Source organism: Lucilia cuprina, chromosome 3 (genome assembly GCF_022045245.1).
Source record: "Lucilia cuprina isolate Lc7/37 chromosome 3, ASM2204524v1, whole genome shotgun sequence".
Lineage (NCBI taxonomy): Eukaryota > Metazoa > Arthropoda > Insecta > Diptera > Calliphoridae > Lucilia > Lucilia cuprina.
Window position 1 is genome coordinate 25,015,150 of NC_060951.1, and position 23,177 is coordinate 25,038,326.

Here is a 23,177-nt window from a genome sequence, read left to right on the forward strand (position 1 = left end):
GGTGTGTTGAGATTAAGCCAATATGATGTTTTGTAGAACTACTTTATATTACTACCCACAATAACGATTTACATTGACTGATTTGTCTGATTATTTGTAAGCAATTGTAATAACCAATGACATCAAAATGTTAAAATACCTAGTAATTAATCTCTGCTCCTTAAATAGATTTTTTCCAGAGTCAATAACCATGCTTTCAGTCACCTCCTCCACTATTCGCTCTACTTCATGCTTTTTGAAATTAGGTATTATGGTATAATAATTCTGTGAGGGATCGGTGTTGGTCTGTATTTGAATGCTAGATAACATCATTCACTTTCATCTCTACATGTTTGCCAATGATATGCTTTATATTATTCGCCAATGAAGTCAAAGTATCCACACTATTGTAGTCATTTGCTCTTGATTTGACGAAAAAGACGATAAAATATTTTTATAGAAAAAATTTAGAAAAGTCGAAAACCCAGTAATTTGATATATCAAAGAATAATAGACATATAAAAGTGTATACAAATATATTTGTAGCTTTTTTTTAATTATTCCTACGCGTTATTGTAACGTTTAAAATAGGGACCAAAACCCTGAAGGTATTTGGACACCAAATGCGTAGCTCCAATCGCTGTATTAAAAATGTGTTGGACTATGTTATTAATATAAAATCTTCAATGCGTTATCATTGATGGAAAACTTTAAAAAATTAACACAGAGTAATGTAATTCAAAATAGTATACAATATAGTCGGCCTAAACTAACTTGATTTCAATGTAATATTTTTTTGATTTCTACATAAAGAAGAAGCGTTTTCCAAAATAATATAGTAGGTTGTTTAACTTAAGCGACTGATTTAGAGACTTACTTTTAGTATATAGATTTGTCGGCTGAATTCGTATGATTGTATTTGGCTGTGTTTGATAGAGTAGCAGTTGTATGTGTGTATTTTTTTTGTATTTGTCGTATTTAGTAGATGATAAAGCTTTGTCTAACCACCGACCCAAGTTACGACGACTACTGGCTGTAGTTACTGAGTGCTGAACTTGACTTTAGGTAACGGTAGCTCAGCATATCAATGCGAATTTTAGTCACTGACTTTAAGCCAGCGCAGACAGTTGGATTTTTTGGATTTAAACATTGAATAGATGTGGTTTTAAATTTTTCAAATTTCAATTAATTTTTTTTGTTGACAAATAAAGTACTAGTACAATAAAAAAAAAAAAACACGAAAAAATAATAATAAAAAAAGAAAACGAAAATTAATAAACAATGAAAACAAATTTGAATTTAACGTATAATAGAAAAGAATAATAATAATAAATTTTAAATTTTAACTAATTAACAAAAAATACCCTTTTGAAATAATTAAAATAACAAAAAAAAATTAATTAAAGTATTATTAAAATTTAAAAACAAAACCTCAATTATCATATAAATGAAATATAATAAAAAATTAACCATAAATAATGTATTAATCGCTACTAATAGCAGCAAACAACAAAAACCAATAATTTGTCGAAAAAAATAACTGGAAATTCAACACGAAAAATTTCCACATGTGAAAATATTTATTTATTAAAATTAACCAACAACACAACAACTACAACAAAAATAATCGAAAATTATTTAATAATTATTTGTTGTAAAATAATATATTTAAAACCATATTCCCATCTTAACTATAAAACGGCAATTGTTATAACAACAACATTGTTGTTATTTACCGTAAAAAAGTATTAACAACAAACATTTATTATATTCAATTATTTTGGTTTTAATAACAAAAAAAATAAATTTTGAAATACAATTAAAAACACAATAGAGTGTCCGAGTCTAAGTATTAGAAAAGAATTCGTATGAGTGGGAACGTGAATGTTTGATTTACTAACTGTATTACTTAGTTGTTGTTTGTATTTGCAACACTTTTTCCTGTCATAAAATCGATACAACTCAAAATTTAGGGTAATATTTAATACAATTTATTACATATTGTAAAATATTTTATAAAATTTTAATAAATTTGTGGTGTTAGAAGGCTTGTGGGGGACTGGAAAGTAATTTAATATTATCAAACTTAAAAACTTTAACTATTTCATAAATCGCTCTTAGATATATCCAAAAATCAAAACAAAAATATTAATATTTTTTTAAATCGTTTGATTCATAATTAAACTAGGCATCCAAAAAAGATTTTCTTCCAGAAATCAGTTTGATATAACTAAGGTATTATTAAAAACTATCAGTTTAATACAACTAAGTATTATTGGAAACTATGACTTTGTGTTGATATTTGTAAATATTGATTCTTCTACGCCTTAGAATCATTTTCTGGGTCGATTAAAACAATACCCATCTGATCTTCATCCGTCCATTAAAACCTTGAAATTAAAGCACAGCATAAAGCTAAATTTGCACAAACTAGAACGACAAACAAGTTATTAGATTTTCTCTATGTGACCTAAGACTTCTAGCAGAATTAAATGATCGGAAGAAATACCATAAAATGGTTCCTCATAGTAATATGCGCTCAAAATTTTCAGTTGTATAGCCACCACTAAAAAAAGGGTAACTTGTAACACATAAATTTATTGGCATAGAATGACAAAAGTAAACACGATAGAATCCAAACATAATCAGCTAGAGGCTTGAAAGTTTCCACAAATATTCCTTAGTGCAGGTTTTCAAGGGGAAAATTTTTGATTTTGTGTGTGAGAGAAAGAGATGATTGATATTTCTTTCTCTAACACACAAAAATAAAAAGTTTTCCTGTGTGAACCTGCACTTATAGAATTTTTTATGAAAACAGGTTTAAAACAAGTAAGAAATTATAGTCGGGCGAGGCCGACCATATAATACCCTACACCTGTTTTAGCTGTGGATATTTGAGTCAAATTTTGAAGGGGGCCTTTATAGGGGCTAGGTGTATAGGAGCTAGATGAAATAATGGACCGATCTTAACCATTTTCATTAACCATTTCGTCTACGGTACCATAGAAGTTCATGTGCCAAATTTCATTGAATTATCTTCGAAATTGCGACCTGTAGTTTGATTACAAGGTTTACAAGCCCTATTCGGGGGTACAGTTGTATGGCGGTCATGTGAAATAATCGACCGATCTTAACAATTTTCAATTTGCTTCGTCCCTGGGACAATAGAAGATCATGTACCAAATTTCATTAAATTATCTTCAAAATTTGGACCTGTAGTTTGATTACAAGGTTTACATGGACGGACGGACATAGCTAAGTCGACTCAGAAAATGCTTATGAACCAGATGTATAAAATTCGATATAACACTATTTTAGTTAGGTCCATAATTAGGCTAAGCGCATAAAATAGATTCTCTAGCAAAAATAACTGCTAAACCTAGAGTTACTGCTAACCCTACAGCACTGTAATGCGAAGAGTATAATGCGTTTGTGCTGATATCTGTAAGGTCCTACATCGAACCCATAAAAGATTCTTTACAGAAAGTAATTGCTAGCCCTACAGCATTATAATGGGAAGAGTATTATGCGTTTGTGCTGATATTTAAAGTATAAAAACATAAGTCTTATAATAATTTTCGATTATACCAAGTCCGTCTGTTCTTCGTCCGTCCATGTAAACTTTGGCACTCATACTTCTATTGATTACCAAGTACGGATCCTACAAATTTTGTTTGAGATCGGTCCAGTTTTTTACCTAGCCCTTATACAAGAGGTCCCTAGAATATGGCTTTAGATTTTATAATTTTGTTTAATATGTATCATTACAAATTGGCTCATCTAGGTTTAATAAAAGTAAAAATTATGATACTCTCCTCTAATAATAGTGCAAGTTTTTGCTAGGTATGTCTTTAATACCAAAGAAAATATTACTCGGATTTCTACTTTGTTTAGTGCATATTTTTTAATCATAAAAAACTTTTATAGAATATTATATAATACAATATTATAAAATCAATTTATTGTAAAACCGATTTTAAACCCAAACGAATGAATCAGTTTCAACAACTGATTCTTAATATACAATCGATATATTATTCAATATTCAAGTTCGGAGTGCTTGAAACTAAAATTATTTTCTCGAGTAATAAAAATAAGTTAAAATTTTTAATTTCATTTTTATTTTAATTTCATTTAAATTATCGTAATGCCAATTTATAGTTAAAATTTTAAAATATTTCACTTACTTGATACACTTGAAAGTTTTAATGTAAATTAAGTTAATTTTTGTTTAAATAATATTTTAAAATACGATCTATTAAGATACCTGCCAATTTTTATAAAATAAGTACACAATTATCCTTGAAAAGAAAATTCCATCGAAATTATTGCCACGATGAACACTTCGTTGTTCCCACTAACATTAACAAATAAATTATAGGGTCAGCACGGGACAAGCTAGAAACTTAAAATTAAAAATGTTCCCTTTTCCGGTATTTTTTCCGGTCCGGTGTATTTTTTTCCAGTTAAATAGGTTAAGTAGTTTACATTTTAATTGGAGTTCTTAACAGATGTAACAGTTTATTACTATATAGGACAATAAACTCGTTGTATTATTACAAAATAATACTCGTGTAATAAATAAATATTAATTGTTTACTCTTTATACACGCTTCAAATTCATATAAAAATAATAAATAATACGAGTAACATGCAATATGTGTGATCCCGAATTATTTACACGAATACCTACTTATTAATTGTTGATAACTAAAAAATGAGTATAAATATTCGAATTTTTTGTAAAAAAATATTGATTGAAATGAAACACGTATTGTGTCAATGGTCAGTATAACAGTTTTTCTTTAAAAATTGCCAGTCTAATAGTTTTTTTATACAAAAATTTTTTTATACAAAAATAGTTTTAGAAAATATTTAAGTATAAAAGTTTTCTATTGGAAAATTGTAGACAAGTTTTTCTATATTAGAAAAGTTGTCAGTATAACAGCAATTCTATTGACAATTGTCAGTATAACAGTTTTGGTGACCGTGTGCACCAGATGCGTTTTTATGAAAAATATGTGTGTTTGTTTGCAGCTAAACTGTTGGACCAAATTTTCGTGCAATTCTGACAATATGTTCCTACAGTTTGGGGAAATCATAATGCAACTTTTTTTGGTAATTTAAAAATGACGGATGTACAGATAGCGATGGAATTCAATTCGCTTGCGAGCGAATTAAAACACGTTTGTGTAACCGTCATAAAATCTACGGGAACATAATCACACAGATAGATAGATAGATAGATAGATAGATAGATAGATAGATAGATAGATAGATAGATAGATAGATAGATAGATAGATAGATAGATAGATATATAGATATATAGATATATAGATATATAGATAGATAGATAGATAGATAGATATATAGATAGATAGATAGATAGATAGATAGATAGATAGATAGATAGATAGATAGATAGATAGATAGATAGATAGATAGATAGATAGATAGATAGATAGATAGATTGATAGATAGATAGATAGATAGATAGATAGATAGATAGATAGATAGATAGATAGATAGATAGATAGATAGATAGATAGATAGATAGATAGAGAGATAGATAGATAGATAGATAGATAGATAGATAGATAGATAGATAGATAGATAGATAGATAGATAGATAGATAGATAGATAGATTGATAGATAGATATATATATATAGATAGATAGATAGATAGATAGATAGATAGATAGATAGATAGATAGATAGATAGATAGATAGATAGATAGATAGATAGATAGATAGATAGATAGATAGATAGATAGATAGATAGAAAGATAGATAGATAGATAGATAGATAGATAGATAGATAGATAGATAGATAGATAGATAGATAGATAGATAGATAAATAGATAGATAGATAGATAGATAGATAGATAGATAGATAGATAGATAGATAGATAGATAGATAGATAGATAAATAGATAGATAGATAGATAGATAGATAGATAGATAGATAGATAGATAGATAGATAGATAGATAGATAATTAGTTAGTTAGTTAGTTAATTAGTTAGTTAGTTAGTTAGTTTCTTAGTTAGTTAGTTAGTTCATTAGTTAGTTAGTTAGTTAGTTTGTTAGTTAATTAGTTAGTTCTCAACAGGACACAACTTGTCATTTTGGATTTGTTCCATTGGATTCTTAACACACTGCGAGATACAACTACAAATTTCTTTTCAGTGAAAGAACGCTATGTGCTGTTAATAGTTTTGTAACTTCTTAAATGTAATAAATATTTTAAAATGTAGGGAAGTCCCACACAATTTTTTTAAATCTATTATTTTACATCCGTTATAGTGTGATATAAACATATTAATTTTATAAATAATTTTTGTTGAGTTATAAATAAAGTTTTATAAAATCAATAAATAAAATATACTTTCTAGTGAATACAAGTTTAAACAAATAATATTATTTAATATTTAAAAAATATTCTTATCAGTCGAAACAAAAAAACGTCATACTTAATGAAAGTTTTTGTTTGTCATTAACCTTTTTCTAGCACTTTATAATTTATTTTTGTCTTTATATTAATGTAATAAAATAATTAAATGTTTAATTGCTGTGATTCCTCAACATCTTATAATGTGTGTTTGTATTATTGTTAATTTTGTTATTATTAAATTCTTATCATTTTATTATTGCTAAACAGATTAAGTTTGCGTGTTTTAATTGCAAATAAAATAAATTGCGAATCTTTAGTATTTGGTAGTGAATTGTATACAATTTTTTTATATTTTTTTACCATTTATTTACACTTGTTTTACAATTTAAATAATTACTTATTTTATTTTTATCTAAATATTTTATTTAATTTAATTACTGTTTAATGACATTTTCTAAAATTATTTTCATTTCGTGTATTTTATTCTAAATATCTGACATTTGTTTAATTATTGTCGATTTGATAAGAGTATTTTTTTTGTTCATTATTTTATTGCGACTGATTAGGGAAATTGAAAAACAAATGAATACATAAATACTATTGGTTACAAAAAAAAAATTAAATAATTTATTACTTAACATTTGTTAATAGGTTTTGTTGTAGTAATCATGTATTTGAATTATGTGGAAAAAAAATTTACTGTAATTAGTTGATTTTTGTACTCTATGCAATGCTAACCATCGAAGCAAGGTCCCTCTTACAATATTATTGTAGGTCCATAATTATAATTATAAACTCTATTGGCAGTGGTCCTAATGTTTAGCTTAATCGTGGAACAATATATAGCATTTTCAAGACCTTCAAACTTATCAATCCTTTGCAATGCATAAAATTAGTTTTATGTTGAACAAATTTTGTCTATAATAATAATCCAGAAATTCCCATTGTAATATTTTAGATTCCCTAAAGTGTGCAAATTATCAAATGTAGTCCCAATGACCAAACAATTACACATTTTCTATTGGGTTTATTTCATTTTTTTCACAAAAAAACAGATGAAAACCCATATGTAATCAAGTATTATGTACAAAACTATATAAACAATTAATTGTTTATTAAATATATTTTTTGTAAACATCAAAACTGAATTTACAATTAATTGAAATTCTTCCGCTTTGTTAAAGTTATTAAGGTTTTATAAATGTTTATATGATTATTTATTATTGTAAAATATTTAATTTTTATTCAATTCCCAAGCAGTGGAAGTTTTTTTCAATTTGCTATCTCTTTCTAATTGAAGAATTTCTTTTATGCATGAAGTGGAATGTTTTAACTTCTATTTAGTTTTGCTCTATATTTTTCTGAAATAATCACTAATATACAATAAAAATTTTCAATTTAACACGTAACTAATTATAATTATAAAATTATGTGATTTTATTTTAATTTTTTTTCGCTATAAAAATTCTTACATTTTGTAATTATTTATAACAAAAAAAAACTGCATTTGATAAGTTAAACATTTAATTGTCGTTTTGGGCGACACGTACATAGTTATAAGTAATTAAATGTTTTAATTAATTTGTTATTAATTATATTATTTATTTATTATAGTGCAATTGAAATTGTTGACAACTAAAATAGAAAATCATCTAGATCTATTTATAGTGGGTTGCAATTATTTTTTGAAAATTAAAAATAAATTTAAAATTAAAATTGTTTAAAAAAAAGTAATTCATTTGTTTTTTAATTGACAAAATAGTTCCGGACAACCATAGTTACAACTATATAATTTTATAATTCTTGAAACAAATTAAAGCAAAAGTAAATTATATAAATTACTCGCTTACATTTATAGCTGTGATATTTAATTACTAGATCGTTCACGTTATTTAAAAGCGTGATTTCTTTAATATTTATATTACAAATACTTTTTTCGCGAACTTCAAAAAAAGACTTACTCTGGACAACATTCATTAAACAATAAATTTTTTTCTAGGAAATAAAAACTATGTACGATTTCATTTTAATTTATTTATCAAGACTATAGACTATTCTATAGTCCAGACTGTAGATAATTCTGTAGTCAAGACTATAGACTATTCTAGTCAGACTATAGACTATTCTATAACCAAGCTATAGTCTATTCTATAGTCAGTACTGTAGGCTACTCTAGTCAGGCTATAGTCTATTCTACAGTCAAGACTATAGATTATTCTATTGTCAAGACTTTAGACTTTTCTATTTACAAGACTATAAACCATTCTATAGTCAAGAATATAGAATATTGTTTGATCAAGAATATTGACAATTCTGTAAAGCCTATAAAATATTCTGAATATCACTATTCCATAGTTCTGACCATAGACTATTCTATAGTCCTCAATATTAACTATTCTATAGTTCTCAATATAAACTATTCTATAGTTCTCAATATAAACTATTCAATAGTCCTGACCACAGACTATTCTATAGTCCTGACTATAGACTATTCTATAGTCCTGACAATAGACTATTCTATAGTCCTGATTATAGACTATTCTATAGTCCTGACAATAGACTATTCTATAGTCCTGACTATAGACTATTCTATAGTCCTGACTATAGACTATTCTATAGTCCTGACTATAGACTATTCTATAGTCCTGAATACAGACTATTTATAGTCCTGACTATAGACTATTCTATACTTCTGACTATAGACTATTCTATAGGCCTGACTATAGACTATTCTATAGTCTTGACTATAGACTATTTATAGTCCTGACTATAGACTATTCTATACTTCTGACTATAGACTATTCTATAGTTCTGACTATAGACTATTCTATAGTCCTGACTATAGACTATTCTATAGTCCTGACTATAGACTGACTATAGATTATTCTATAGTTCTGACTATAGACTATTCTATAGTCCTGACTATAGACTATTCCATAGTCCTGAATATAGACTATTCTATAGTCCTGACTATAGACTATTCTATAGTCCTGACTATAGACTATTCTATAGTCCTGACTATAGAATATTCTATAGTCCTGACTATAGACTATTCTATAGTTCTGAATATAGACTATTCTATGGTCCTGAAAATAGACTGTTCTATAAACCTGACTATAGACTATTCTATAGTTCTGACTATAGACTATTCTATAGTCCTGACTATAGACTCTTCTATAGTCCTGACTATAGACTCTTCTATAGTCCTGACTATAGACTCTTCTATAGTCCTGACTATAGACTATTCTATAGTCCTGACTATAGACTATTCTATAGTCTTGACTATAGACTCTTCTATAATCCTGACTATAGACTATTCTATAGTCCTGACTATAGACTCTTTTATAGTCCTGACTATAGACTCTTCTATAGTCCTGACTATAGACTCTTTTATAGTCCTGACTATAGACTCTTCTATAGTCCTGACTATAGACTCTTCTATAGTCCTGACTATAGACTCTTCTATAGTCCTGACTATAGACTTTTCTATAGTCCTGACTATAGACTATTCTATAGTCCTGACTATAAACTGTTCTATAGTCCTGACTATAGACTATTCTATAGTCCTGACTATAGACTATTCTGTAGTCCTGACTATAGACTATTCTATAGTCCTGACTATGGACTATTCTTTAGTCCTGACTATAGACTATTCTATAGTTCTAACTATAGACTATTCTATAGGCCTGACTATAGACTATTCTATAGTCCTGACTATAGAATATTCTATAGTCCTGACTATAGACTATTCTATAGCCCTGACTGTATATTATTCTATACAGATAAACATATGTATATATAACTATTTCACTGTAATGACTTTAATATACTAGTAAGTTTTTAGTTCAGACTTTGGACTGTTTTATATTCCTTATTGCAAAAGATCCCAAATTTAAAAATTCAAATTGTCATGATCTCAGAAAAAAAATCATTATAAATAAAATATTTGGATGTGTATTAACTTCCGTTATAGTTAATTTAGATAAAAAAAATTTTCATTTAAATGCAAAAAAAAAAAATAATAACCAAACAAAATGTGTAGTTAAAAATGTATGTTTACAGCATTATATAGAAATTAGTGTGTGAGTATGTTGTATGTATGTATGTATGTATGTATGTATGTATGTATTTACTTAGTACTTAATTATTTCTTTTATACATACATTTTTAGTTTGTTTTCGTTTAGATTTTTTATTGTTCAACTATTTAATTTTTTGTTTATATGCAGTTCAACTTGATTTGTGCAAAAATTTAAATTGCTGCTTTTTTTTGTAGTTTGATGATACAATATCAAGTTTATGAACAATTATTTTGATTTACAACAACAACGATAATTATACATATACGTGGCGCAAAGACAGACATATTGAATTTATTATTATTTTTTTAAATGTTATTCATGCTCTACAAGTATTTGTTGTTTTATTTATTCGTTTACTGTACGACTTTAGTAAATACAAGCAATAAATAGTCATAGCATTTTATTATGATGTAAATTAAAAGCATGAGTCTAGGCGCCAACAAAAAACCAATAATAAAAGCAAACCCAAAACAATACATTCTCATACATAAACCCTCTCAATGTATTCATACACACATGTATAAACATACACACATATATACTACAATCATACATACTTACCCTCAATTAAATAAATCTTTCTTTTAATGGTTTTTGGCATTTTAATTAACGAAAGTGTAAAAAGTTAAGCGAAAACTAATTGAAACTACTAAAATTTGATTAATATTGATGTAATTCATTAAAACGATGAGTAGTTTCGTTGTAATTTAAATAAGATTTTGAGAAATTGTATAAATTAAGTAGTTTTTAAAATTTCAAGGAGACGAAATTTAGCTTTTGTATCTTAGAATTGCTTAGAATTTTTATCAAAATAAGGAATAAAGATCTCAAGGCAGGTGGCATGTTATTGTATGACTGGTGCTAACAGTACCTACCTATAGTCTACCGGTACCAGTGTTGCCAGAACTCTTTCAGAAAAAATACAAAACGGCAGCAAATTCATTGAATTCAAAACAAGTTAAAGTTGATTGAGTTATGCAATTTTCCACATAATTCCGTGACTATAAATTGGTGAAGATGTATCCTCGACCATGAGGTCATATCAGATAACCTGTTACTTCGTGTGGTCAGTTACCGCTGGACATTCTGACTGATCTTTTAGTTCAGGTTCCTTTGAGGTCCACGTAGTGGTTATGCTTTATATCAAAATTCTTCTGAGTTGTTTTTGAGATTTAAAGGATGGAGTAAGATGTGGGATTGAGCTGGTTATACCTTATCTGAAATTTTCCTTTATGGTTGAGTGTGTTGGGTTTTACTCCAACTCTAAACTTATAATATTATGTTCTTGTGATCACTGAAACAACTCTTGTCAATTTAAATGGTTTTGTACTTTGGACCACCAATTATGAATATATCTGCACACTCATGTAAAGAGTACTTCTAAAATGATTAGGACTGGCCCAAAAATATTCCAAATATATTGAAAAAAAACATACTTTATTTAACATTGTGATGTCCTACGTGAGGGGCACATATCCCATCCAAAATCTAATCAATTGTTTAAGTTATGGGATTACATGATCCGCAACATGGCCTATTGACCATTTTGTTTTCAAAAAAGTAGTCATGATCCATGAATGCATTACATACAACTACTAAACGGATCATGAACTCCAATAATTTTTACAGGGGAGTGGATTTTGTATTACTTAAATGGTACTGCATTTTAATAGCGTAGTGGGATAAGCTATGATTTAGGTGATGAGTATGTAATAGGAATGGAGCATTCCTTACAGCATCAATATAGTGTTTTCTCCTGATCTTAGGTTCTAAACCGTGGTTGGCTTTTCTTTATAGTCGTATGTATTGGATTAATCTCATTCCGCAGAATGAGATTTTTTACAGAACAATGTAAAAAATTGCCACCCTCGAGTAAGAAAAAACATCCTGTAGATGAAAATATTGGAATTATCTCACTGTTGACAAAGTGTTTTTTTTTTTAATGCTGTTAACGTTTTGACAACGGATGTGTATAAAATTTCGATATCGATAACGAGAGTTGTCGTACGTATGTATGTATGTACGGATGTTATTGAATAATTTTAAACATTTTAGTGTCAATTTGGTATCAGGAGTGTATATATCTTTTTTTCTCTGTGTATGGACATATCCACAGGCTGTTAGAAGAGGGAGTTAAGTTCGTGACATCTGATTTTTTGGATATACAAAATTATTAATATTTCTAAAAAATTCTGAGTTCCTTTAAAAGTTCTATTTGTTTTTATGAATGTTATCTAGATAGAAGAGAGATCATTACATATTTTAATTAATTTTAAAATTTATTTAGGTTATAATGGTAATAACTTATCCAATTCAAAAATCTGTATCTTAATAGTTTTATGTGGTCCAAAAATGTGTAAAGAATGTAATGTAAAATCAATTAAGTGCATAATATCATGCATTCGGACACATCTTTTGACACTTAACACTTTGACCCTAATAGTGTTGCTTTGTACGAAAATCTCTTCAAGATATTCTCAACAATTTTAATTTTAAATTATTTCCCGATAAATTACGATAACAAATTCCCCATCATTTCCATATGGTTCTCATAATTTACTTGTGCTGTAACTGAAAACAACAAACAATATGTTTCGTAATCATATTCGAAATTTATAATATAAATAACTGAAATACATTTCACACATATTTTGAACAAAAAAAAAAAAAACAATTAGAAGATTAAGCTGCTTTTTCTGTTATTTTTTTAATTTACTCCCACTTGTAAATTTATTATTGCTGTTGTCGTTAAGTTAATTTAAATAGAATTTTTTAATTTCCAAAAAAAAAACTACTACGGAAACAAGAAAAGCAAAAAATGCAAAAAAAACAATAGTATAGTTAAATATGTATTAAATAAATTACAATTATTTTAATGACGTCACTTCAGCAAACGTCATGCTTCAATGATTTATTTATAAAAAATATAATTAAGCAAATACCTTATTTTTTAGTCATAAAAATTATTACAAATTATGGGATTTTCAAATATTTTCAATTTGTATTTTTACTATTTGACTACACGTTTTGATTTGTTCTCGGTGTTAGTTATGAGAAAATTTGTTTTAAATATTTTAACCATTTTTATACCCTACACCACTTTAGTGGGGAGGGTATATTGGGTTTGTGCTGATGTTTGTAACATACAAAAATATTCGTCCAATACCTACCTTAAAGTATACCAATCGGCTTAGAATAATTTTCTGAGTCGATTAAGCTATGTCCGTCCGTCTGGCTGGCTGTCCATGTAAACCTTATGCGCAAGGTACAGGTCGCAATTTTCAAGATAATTGGATGAAATTTGGCACACACGGCCCAAGGACAAAGCATATTGAAAATGGTTAAAATCGGTCCATTATTTCGACTAGCCCCCATACAACCGTACCCCCCAAATAGGGCCTTTTGGCTTATAATTAATTAAAATGATCTATTATGTTAACATAAGTCAACAAAACTTAGTTTTATAGAACTTTAAATAACACTACAGATTTTTGTAATGATCGGGCTTCATTTGACCCTATCCCCCATACAAAATCCCCTTCAGAAAATGACTTAAAGGTCAAAATTCACTTACAAACACTAATAACACTTTTAAATTCTACATAAATAATATTGAAGAAGACTTAACTCCCCCTACCAACATTTTTAAGGATAGGGCCATATTTTTCCCTATTCCCCTTTGAGCCCTCTTAAAAAAATATCTTTTTTTGCCAAAAAAAAAAGTAAAAATATTCCGAAATAAAGTTAAAAAAACAAACCAAATGCTTTATTTTTTTAAATAATCCCCATTTTTAACATACATACTGACTGGTGTAGGGTATCATATGGTCGGCTATGCTCGACTATACATTCATACTTGTTTTTGTTTTCATATTATAGTCTCATAAGAACTGTTCTAATTCTGGTGGGATTTTTTTTGAACTTTAGATAAAATTATTCAATATTAATTTTGTTTAGTTATTTCGTGTATTCAATTTTTTTGTGGTATCATTATTAACTAAAAAAACAATGTAGAGAAATGGGAAAATTTTGTCAGTTGAGAAAAAAGGAACAATATTACACCATTTTCAATACAATCTTCAACTGTTTGTATTCTAGTATCGAATTATGTAATACAGATTTCATCCGGGCATGTTTTATGAACCCACCTTGTCTTTTAGTTATTTTAATGTCAGTTTGTAGAGCTGTTCCTCTGTTTGGCCATTACCATAAATTGAAGAAGTCATATGACAAAATTATGACGTCATATAACTTACTTATGACTGTAACTTCAGAATAATATTGAACTTTATATTGTTCGGAAGTTGTTTCTTCATTGTCAAATTTATAATTGAGGTTTGCTCTATTGGTACTTCTGTCTACCAAATACATGTTTAGAAACGAGTAATCTTAAAATAATGTGTCAGTGTTGAAAAAGTCTTTACATCAGACGTCGGCGCTAGTATTGTTCTGACAACGAAGATTTTCGGCAAATTACATGTACACAACACGATCGCATACGAACCTCTAAACAAGAGCATCAAAAATACAAATATTTTATTTAGTTGCTTGACAGCATTCAACAAAGCAGGTTGATGTCGCTTTGTTAAAGAAATTGCAAACACAATTTGAAAAAACAAAAAACAACTTGCAAAAGCAAGAGCATAATTTACAAAAACAACGTACACTCTAAATAATTTTCTAGAATGCATAACAATGAAAGTAAATAAGTTAATCTTGTTTCATACTTTTTTTATACATTTTAATTAGAAATGTTGTTTCTATGTGAAGAAATTATCATTCTTAAGTACATTGATTACACATTGTTTATAAATATTCGCATTTTACAGTAATGCAATTTAATCTTCAAAATTAAAAATAACCAAATATTTTTTTCAGTGCTATTTCAATGAAAAAAATCCAATAGTGTGTGTGTAGTGGTGATTTTTTTATCTGCCTCTCTATCCGCCGGTATATGCTTTACATATATAGTGTAACGACTGTCCGACAATTCTGTAGTGATCTGATTATTTTACCTTACACCACTTTAGTGGGGTATATTGGGTTTGTGCTGGAGTTTGTAACACTCCAAAAAATTGATTTAATGTTATCACCTTAAAGTATACCAATCGACTCAGAATCATTTTCAGAATCGATTTAGCCGTCTGTATGTCCGTTAATGAAACTTGACACAAAATTGATAGATAGATAGATAGATAGATAGATAGATAGATAGATAGATAGATAGATGATAGATAGATAGATAGATAGATAGATAGATAGATAGATAGATAGATAGATAGATAGATAGATAGATAGATAGATAGATAGATAGATAGATAGATAGATAGATAGATAGATAGATAGATAGATAGATAGATAGATAGATAGATAGATAGATAGATAGATAGATATATAGATATATAGATATACATATGGTTATGATCTTAGATTACAGCGTCGCTACGTTTTATTGTTAATCCACTCCAGTATGATTATGTCGTAAAAGTCGATTCGAACTTATATTGTATATATACAAATCAATTTGTTAAATGTTTTACCGATCGGATTACTGTTCATAGCATACATGTCAAAAATGGGACTACATTTATCCCAATATGAGGTCTCCATAAGAAAATGACTTTAACGTTCATAAATGATTTAAAAATACTAATATATATTGACATATCAGGTGTATGGGTCCATAACTAAACCTACGACCACTTTTGCAAAAAGATATATAATCAATCGCTTGAACTACTATCGAATATTTATGAAATTGATCCAAACTTCAAATCAGTTACAATAATCTATATCATTTCTTTTTTTCCAGCTATAGACCATGGGTGTCTCTAGTGAACCCTGTAAAACTGTCGCCGTTACAAAATCTAAATTAGATGAAAAACCATCACTAACATGGCGAGAAAAACTGGATAAAATCATAAAAAATATAACCGTAGAACCGGTGGTGGCGGCATATATTATGCCGAGTGTATTGTCAAATTTGGCAACGCAAAATCTAAATTTGGAAAAAGCCTGCCGTGTAAATATGAACTATGGTGATGAGATCTGTGATGCCTTGACGAGAAGAGAAACAACTAATTATACGATGTGAGTAAAACAATCGGATTGCTTAAATTAAAAACATATTTAAACATTTTCATTTATCTTTCTAGGGAAGAAGAAACCATCCAAAAAATGGTTGCCCATATGGTGGCCTGGAAAACTGTGATACAATCTCTATTTCCCTGCTTGCTGATATTGTTTTGGGGTTCGTGGAGTGATAGACATCATCGGAGAAAACCTTGCATTATGATACCGATAGTGGGAGAATTTTTGGGAACTGTAGGTCTAATGTTGTGCGTATATTTCAAACAAACACCCATGGAAGTGGCTGGTCTAACGGAGGCCATATTTCCCTCGCTAAGTGGTGGTTGGTTTGTCATGCTTATGGGAGTTTTCAGTTATATAGCTGACATTACCACCGAAGAGGAGAGAACACTAAGAGTTGGTATTTTAAATATCTGCTTCTCGGTGGGCGTGCCCATAGGTACGGCTCTTAGTGGAGTGTTGCTGAAGTAAGTACAGATATGAAATGGATTAGATTTAAATAATCTAAATATGTTTTTTATATTTTTATTTCAGAAAAATTGGATTTTATGGCGTTTTCTCCATTTCGGCTAGTTTGTATGTGTTCTCTTTGGTTTATGGTTTCTTCTTTTTACCCGAACCCCGTCCCCGTTGTATACAACCGGAGACAAAAGAGAAGCCTAAAAGTTTATTAGCCGACTTTTTCGATAAACAACATATAGTGGAAACATTCCGCGTGGCCTTCAAAAAAGGAGAGAATAAAAGAAGAGCACGTGTTATCTTACTCATGATTGTCGTAATGGTAGTCATAGGACCCATTTATGGTAAAAACTTTTAAATCGAATTCCCTTATGAAAATAAGATAAAATTTTAATAAATCTTTAACAGGTGAAATGAATGTCATGTATTTGTTTACTCGCTATCGATTCAATTGGAATGAGGTGGATTTCAGTGTTTTCAATACATTTGCTGTGGTAACAGGTTTAGTGGGTAAGTTTCTGAATGAACTTGTTAATAAAAATTTATTTTGATCTTTTGAATTTTCCTCTCGCAGGTGTTTTGTTTTGTGTGGGCGTTTTATCGCATAAACTCAAAATTGATGATGCTCTTATTGGTGTTCTATCTAGTACTTCTAAGATTCTCTCGGGCTTTGTTTATGCCTTTGCCACGTTACCCTGGCATATGTATGTGGGTGCTATTGTGGAGATCTTTAATGGTACCTCATTTATAGCCATGCGTTCTATGGCTACTAAACTGGTGTCAAAGGATGAATTGGGTAAAGTAAACTCATTGTTTGGTGTGGCAGAAGCTCTTATGCCGGTAGTGTACGCTCCCATGTATAGTACACTATATGCTGCCACTATAAAAGTATTTCCCGGTGCATTTTATATACTGGGAGGCGGTATTACCGTATTGGCTGTGATAATATTCTTGTAAGTTTGAAACATGAAACATTTTTAAGAATGTCCATTTATATCTTTACGATCTTTTTACAGCTGGATGTACAATTTCCAACGTCAACTTAATCGTAAACTCAAACTAACCGATCAAGAGTCTGCTAAAGACACCAATGGCAATATTAGTACTATTGATGCCATTGCCTTGGCTTCGGAGGCAAAGGGCCATTTAAATGGTATCGTTACAAATGCCTTGCACGAACATATTTGCGATCATACTTGTCAAACGAATAATTGTGTGAGTGCCAGTAATAATGGTTTGGATAATAAAGCTTTTATGCCCGATGTGGTTGATAATGGGGATGTGAAATCTGAACATAATACGCATTTGTAATATTAGGATATATATTTTTTTTTAATTTCTCTATGTGAAAAATCTTAGAAGTGAAATTTAAAGTGATAAAAGTATTGTTTTTTATGTTATATTTGTTAATATGTATTATATTAAAGTTAAATAATAATAAAATAGTTTTTTAAAATAATAATAAATAAAATGTAATTTTTATGAAATTTTAGAGAAATATGTTTTGGAGAATTGAAGCTTAAAATGTTTCCTGTTTGGTTTTTAAAAGACTTAACTTCCATATCTCCAAATCACAAAGAAAAATGATTACAAATATTTAAATTGATTTAGAACTTAGACACTCAATAGAGCTTTAAAATAAGGACGAGTGTGGTGAACGTAAAGTAGTTTTAGGATTTTAGCCCTAGTGGTTTCCCAGATATACGAATTTTTGTATTTTTTGGTGCTACTCGTAAACGAGAGTGAATCGTCCCTTTAGTGTCCCCTTTGTAAGCGAGAAAGTGGACAATTAAAAAAAATCATAAGCTTTTCTTTATGTATCTATTTGTAGTCTATGAGGTGAAAATTGACTTTCTTGAAGTCGGTTGAAGGATAAATAGGTTGTGTTGGCTCTATCCTACCGAACAGCTGTGTAGAAGATAATGGAAGTGAGAAAGAATGTGGAATAACTATATATCGAGAAGCTATCAAATATGCACTATAATGTTGTATGCAAAAAATTAAAATGGATTCTATAGGTCCAAGCAGAACGTGATTAAAATCTTCTAATAACACAGTACAAAGAAATAAAAAGAGAAATAGGAATGCCTATCCTTGAATCTGAGATCTCGTGTTTATTACACACATTTAAAATCCCCATACTTTTTATAACCTTCAAAACCTTCAGTGGTGGTAGATCAGACCTAGACCAATAAATATTCACATAAGACACAACAAAGTATATATATTCTGGATTCTTTTAAAATTCTGAGTCGATTTTGCTGTGTCCGTCTGTCTGTGTAAAATAAACAGTTTTCTCAGGAACTAAAAAAGCAAATAAAATTAATTTTGTCACACACCCTTTTACTTGCCAGGGATCAAGTGTGTTGAAAATTATAAAAATTGATACAAAATTTTCAATGGCCCCCATACAAAGGTTTATATTTCCGGAAATTAAATTACTAAAGTGGATCTGTATCAGTCCACAATTGGTCATAGCTCCCATATAAAAAAATCACTTTTACGTACATAATTCATTGTATTATAAAGTTTGCAGGATGAAATTCGACTCGAATGTGTTTTGTGTGTATATAAATCATTTCAACACATTTTTCCGGATCGTTTCATTATTGGTCATAGCTCCCATATAAGGTCCACTTTCGATCACATAAACGCACATATTTCTTTGGATAATTAAGCTATTTTAATAAAATTCTACACAAAAACGTTTTATCTACATATAAATCACCCTATATATTTTTTTAATAGGGCAGTAGTTAGTCATAATACCCATATAATGTCCACTTCGGATTTAAGCTCGACAGGAATATGTTTGCAAATATACAAATCATTCTCCTAAATTATTTGGCATCTACCTGATCGGTTTATAATAAGTCAAGGCTTCCGTATGATGTTCACATCTGAAACTCACTTAATATCCTATTTTCTGGACCTAATCAAAATTTGCATAAATGTGTGTAGGTACTCTCCCAGCAAAACTTTTGTCGAGGTATCTAAAAATGTAATAGTAATTAAATGGTAAAAAGATGCTTGCTAATGGAGGGTATTTGAATAAAATATTATTGGTTTAAATGAATATATAGTATTCGGGTTAAAAAGATCAAAGAAAATGCAATTTTTAGATGTTATCTGTGTTAGGACTGTTCCAAAAATTTATTTTAAAAGGCTGTTTCTCGGGACGCACTAATTTATATATACACACATATTTTCATATGTAGATAAAAACAAGTAGGAAAGTATAGTCGGGCATGGCCGACCATATAGTACCCTACACCATGAGTATATTTTTAAAATTTTTATTTTTTATAAAGAAACTTTTACGTTGATAAAAAACCAATATTTTTGTATGTTACAAACATCAGCACAATCGTATAATACCCTCCCCACTATAGTGGTGTAGGGTATAACAAGTAAGAGTGCTATATTCGGCTGTGCCGAATCTTATATACTCTTCATCATAGTGTATTTTAAACATATTTCGTTTTATAAATGTTTTCCCGATTACATTAATAATACACCAAAAGCAAAACAAAATTAACAACAACGCTAAACGAAATAAAAAACAAAATACACAAGACAATTAAACCAACAGACATCTAAACATACATAACGAAAAACACAGAAAAACAAAATAAACAACGCAATTAATCCAACCTACATCCAAATATACGAACAGAATTCACAGAAACAAAATACACAACTCCATGACGCCAATAGCTTCCAAGTAAACGATATACACAGCTGAAAAACCAAATACAACTACACACACGTGTACACCTTTTTCTAATATACAGTGTTGTTGTTGCTTATTTAACAAAGCATGAAAAAATATGACATTTTTTGATAAAATTTTCAGAGGTTGCCTCGGATTTTTGCTCATATCTCCGTTATTTACCGACCGATTTTGCTGATTTTTAATAGCGATCTTCTCTCGCCGATATCTGGGGTCCTCTAAAAACTGATTGCAACAGACAGACATACAGACGGACAGACAGACATAGCTTAATCGACGGGCGACTTAATCTATAAGGATCCAGAATATATATACTTTATAGGGTCGGAAAATTATGTTATAGAAATTAGAAACGGAATGACAAACTTATATATACCCTTCTCACGAAGGTGAAGGGTATAATAAGTTGGACTTTTTATATTATTATTTGCAAACATATTTTTAGACCATTTTTGTTGCTTTTATCTAATTGCACCTTTTAAAACGAACACTTTTTAATGAAAAATAGCTAAACATTAAAACATACGTCATTTTTATCTTAGACATTTTAGTTAATGTTATTGTGCACATTTAACTTTAACAATGTACAATCACACTTTTTCAGCAATTAAATACCTAAATATGTATAACAACAAAAAACATTTAAATTTATTGCTGATTTATTTACGAAAAAATAAACAAACAACAAGAGTTGTGAACAAACCTCTTACATACATTCATCCATACATTAGTTATCAACACTGTTATTATTTACTATGTTAACATTACACTGTTTGCTAACAGCTATTGAGTAGTATAAGAACAAATGTTGTTAACAGTTGTTGTAGCTATAAAAAATTTAAGAATGTAAGTAAATAGTAATAAATAACGAATTGGTGAAGCGGCTTGCACAAGCAGTCGTGGCCGAGTGGTTAAGGCGTCTGACTCGAAATCAGATTCCCTCTGGGAGCGTAGGTTCGAATCCTACCGGCTGCGAAGATTTTTTGATTTTTTTTGTACATTTTTTATTTGTTAGGATATATATTTTCTTCCGTTTTGTTGGTTTTAGCCATATATGGTGAGAAGTAATCAGAAAAACAACATAATACATTGAAATTTCATTACGGGAACGACTTATTGTAAAAATTTACAACGTAGACGAATACGGGCACAGTAGACTTAAATTAATTATACATTTTAAACTATCTATGTAAGTACATACATACTTACATATGTAAATTTACGTTTTTGATAATGTCAGATATGTTCTAGTTTGTATAAATGTTTTTTTGCTTCATTGTAATAATCTATGATTGGGAAAAAAATTAAAATATCGCCACCAACGTTGTTTTCTCCAAGTCTATTTTTTTTGCATCCAATATTTTTCCATTCTGATATAGTACATGTGTTGTTGAACATGGATATTTTTTAATGGTTATACAACCTGTTATTATTTATTAACTCTATAGATAAACAAGTAGGAAAGTATAATCGGGCATGGCCGACCATATAATACGCTACATCATGAGTACATTTTTAAAATTTTTATTTTTTATAAAGAAACTTTTATGTTGAACATTACCATAATTCCAAACAAAATATTTAAGCAATTTATTGATAAAAAATTAAAATTTCTAAATGAGGCTTTTTATAGGTCAAATATGGGCCGATTCTCGGTAAATTTGGGAAAATTATATATTTTTAAAAAACAGTTAGTTTTGTTGAGTTTCATTGCGATACAAATGGTTACAAGTCAATTTTAGACGTTTAAGACATTTTTTGAAGGGGGGTTTGTATGGGGGCTAGGGTCAAATAAGGGCCGATTCTTACGAAAATCTGCAGTGTCATTTATACTTATAAAAAACTTATTTGTGCCAATTTTTAGAGAGATAATAGAATATTTGACGTAATTATAGCATAAAAAGTTCAAATCGGGAGGTATGGTTGTATGGGGGCTAGGTGAAATAATGGACCGATTTTAACCATTTTCAATAGGCTTCGTCCCTGTGCCAAGAAACTTGCTTGGTCCAAATTTCATCAAATTATCTTGAAAATTGCCTGTACCTTGCGCACAAGGTTTACATGACAGCCGGCCAGACGGATGGACGGACAGACATGTTTTAATCGACTCAAGAAATAATTCTGAATCGATCGGTTTACTTTAAGGTGGGTATTAGACTAATATTTTTGTATGTTACAAACATCAGCACAAACGTATAATACCCCCCACTATAGTGATGTAGGGTATAAAAATAGTTATATTAAGTTGGATGTATGGAATACAACCTTCAACTTCACTACATCTTCATTAGCTTTTTAACTCGTTGTTAATAGGGCACGCCACATACTTAATACACTTGCTTACAAATAATAACTAAAATAAGTGCTTTAAAATAGGGAGTTATCTGATTTAATCAGACTGATTATGTGTAAGTAATTATAAATGTACTTAAATGTAAT

At 29.1% G+C, this 23,177-nt stretch overlaps 1 protein-coding gene and 1 non-coding gene across 3 annotated transcripts; both read left to right on the top strand.

Annotated features, from left to right (window-relative positions):
• The first annotated feature begins 1,363 nt into the window (after positions 1-1,363).
• LOC111690359 (tetracycline resistance protein, class A) lies at positions 1,364-18,476 on the top strand. Of its 2 annotated transcripts, none has more exons than XM_023452829.2 (7): positions 1,364-1,953; positions 16,269-16,546; positions 16,612-17,013; positions 17,081-17,349; positions 17,414-17,515; positions 17,580-17,958; positions 18,022-18,476. In XM_023452829.2, the coding sequence occupies exons 2-7, from the start codon at positions 16,278-16,280 to the stop codon at positions 18,314-18,316; spliced, it is 1,716 nt and encodes a 571-aa protein (XP_023308597.2). In that variant the 5' UTR covers positions 1,364-1,953; positions 16,269-16,277; the 3' UTR covers positions 18,317-18,476. The 2 variants fall into 2 exon arrangements, with proteins under 2 accessions (XP_023308597.2, XP_046802271.1); XM_046946315.1 differs by having other exon boundaries at positions 1,364-1,724.
• A 3,155-nt stretch (positions 18,477-21,631) lies between these two features.
• Positions 21,632-21,713, top strand: Trnas-cga. The gene has a single exon. It is a non-coding gene; the product is annotated as a tRNA-Ser (tRNA).
• Positions 21,714-23,177: the final 1,464 nt, after the last annotated feature.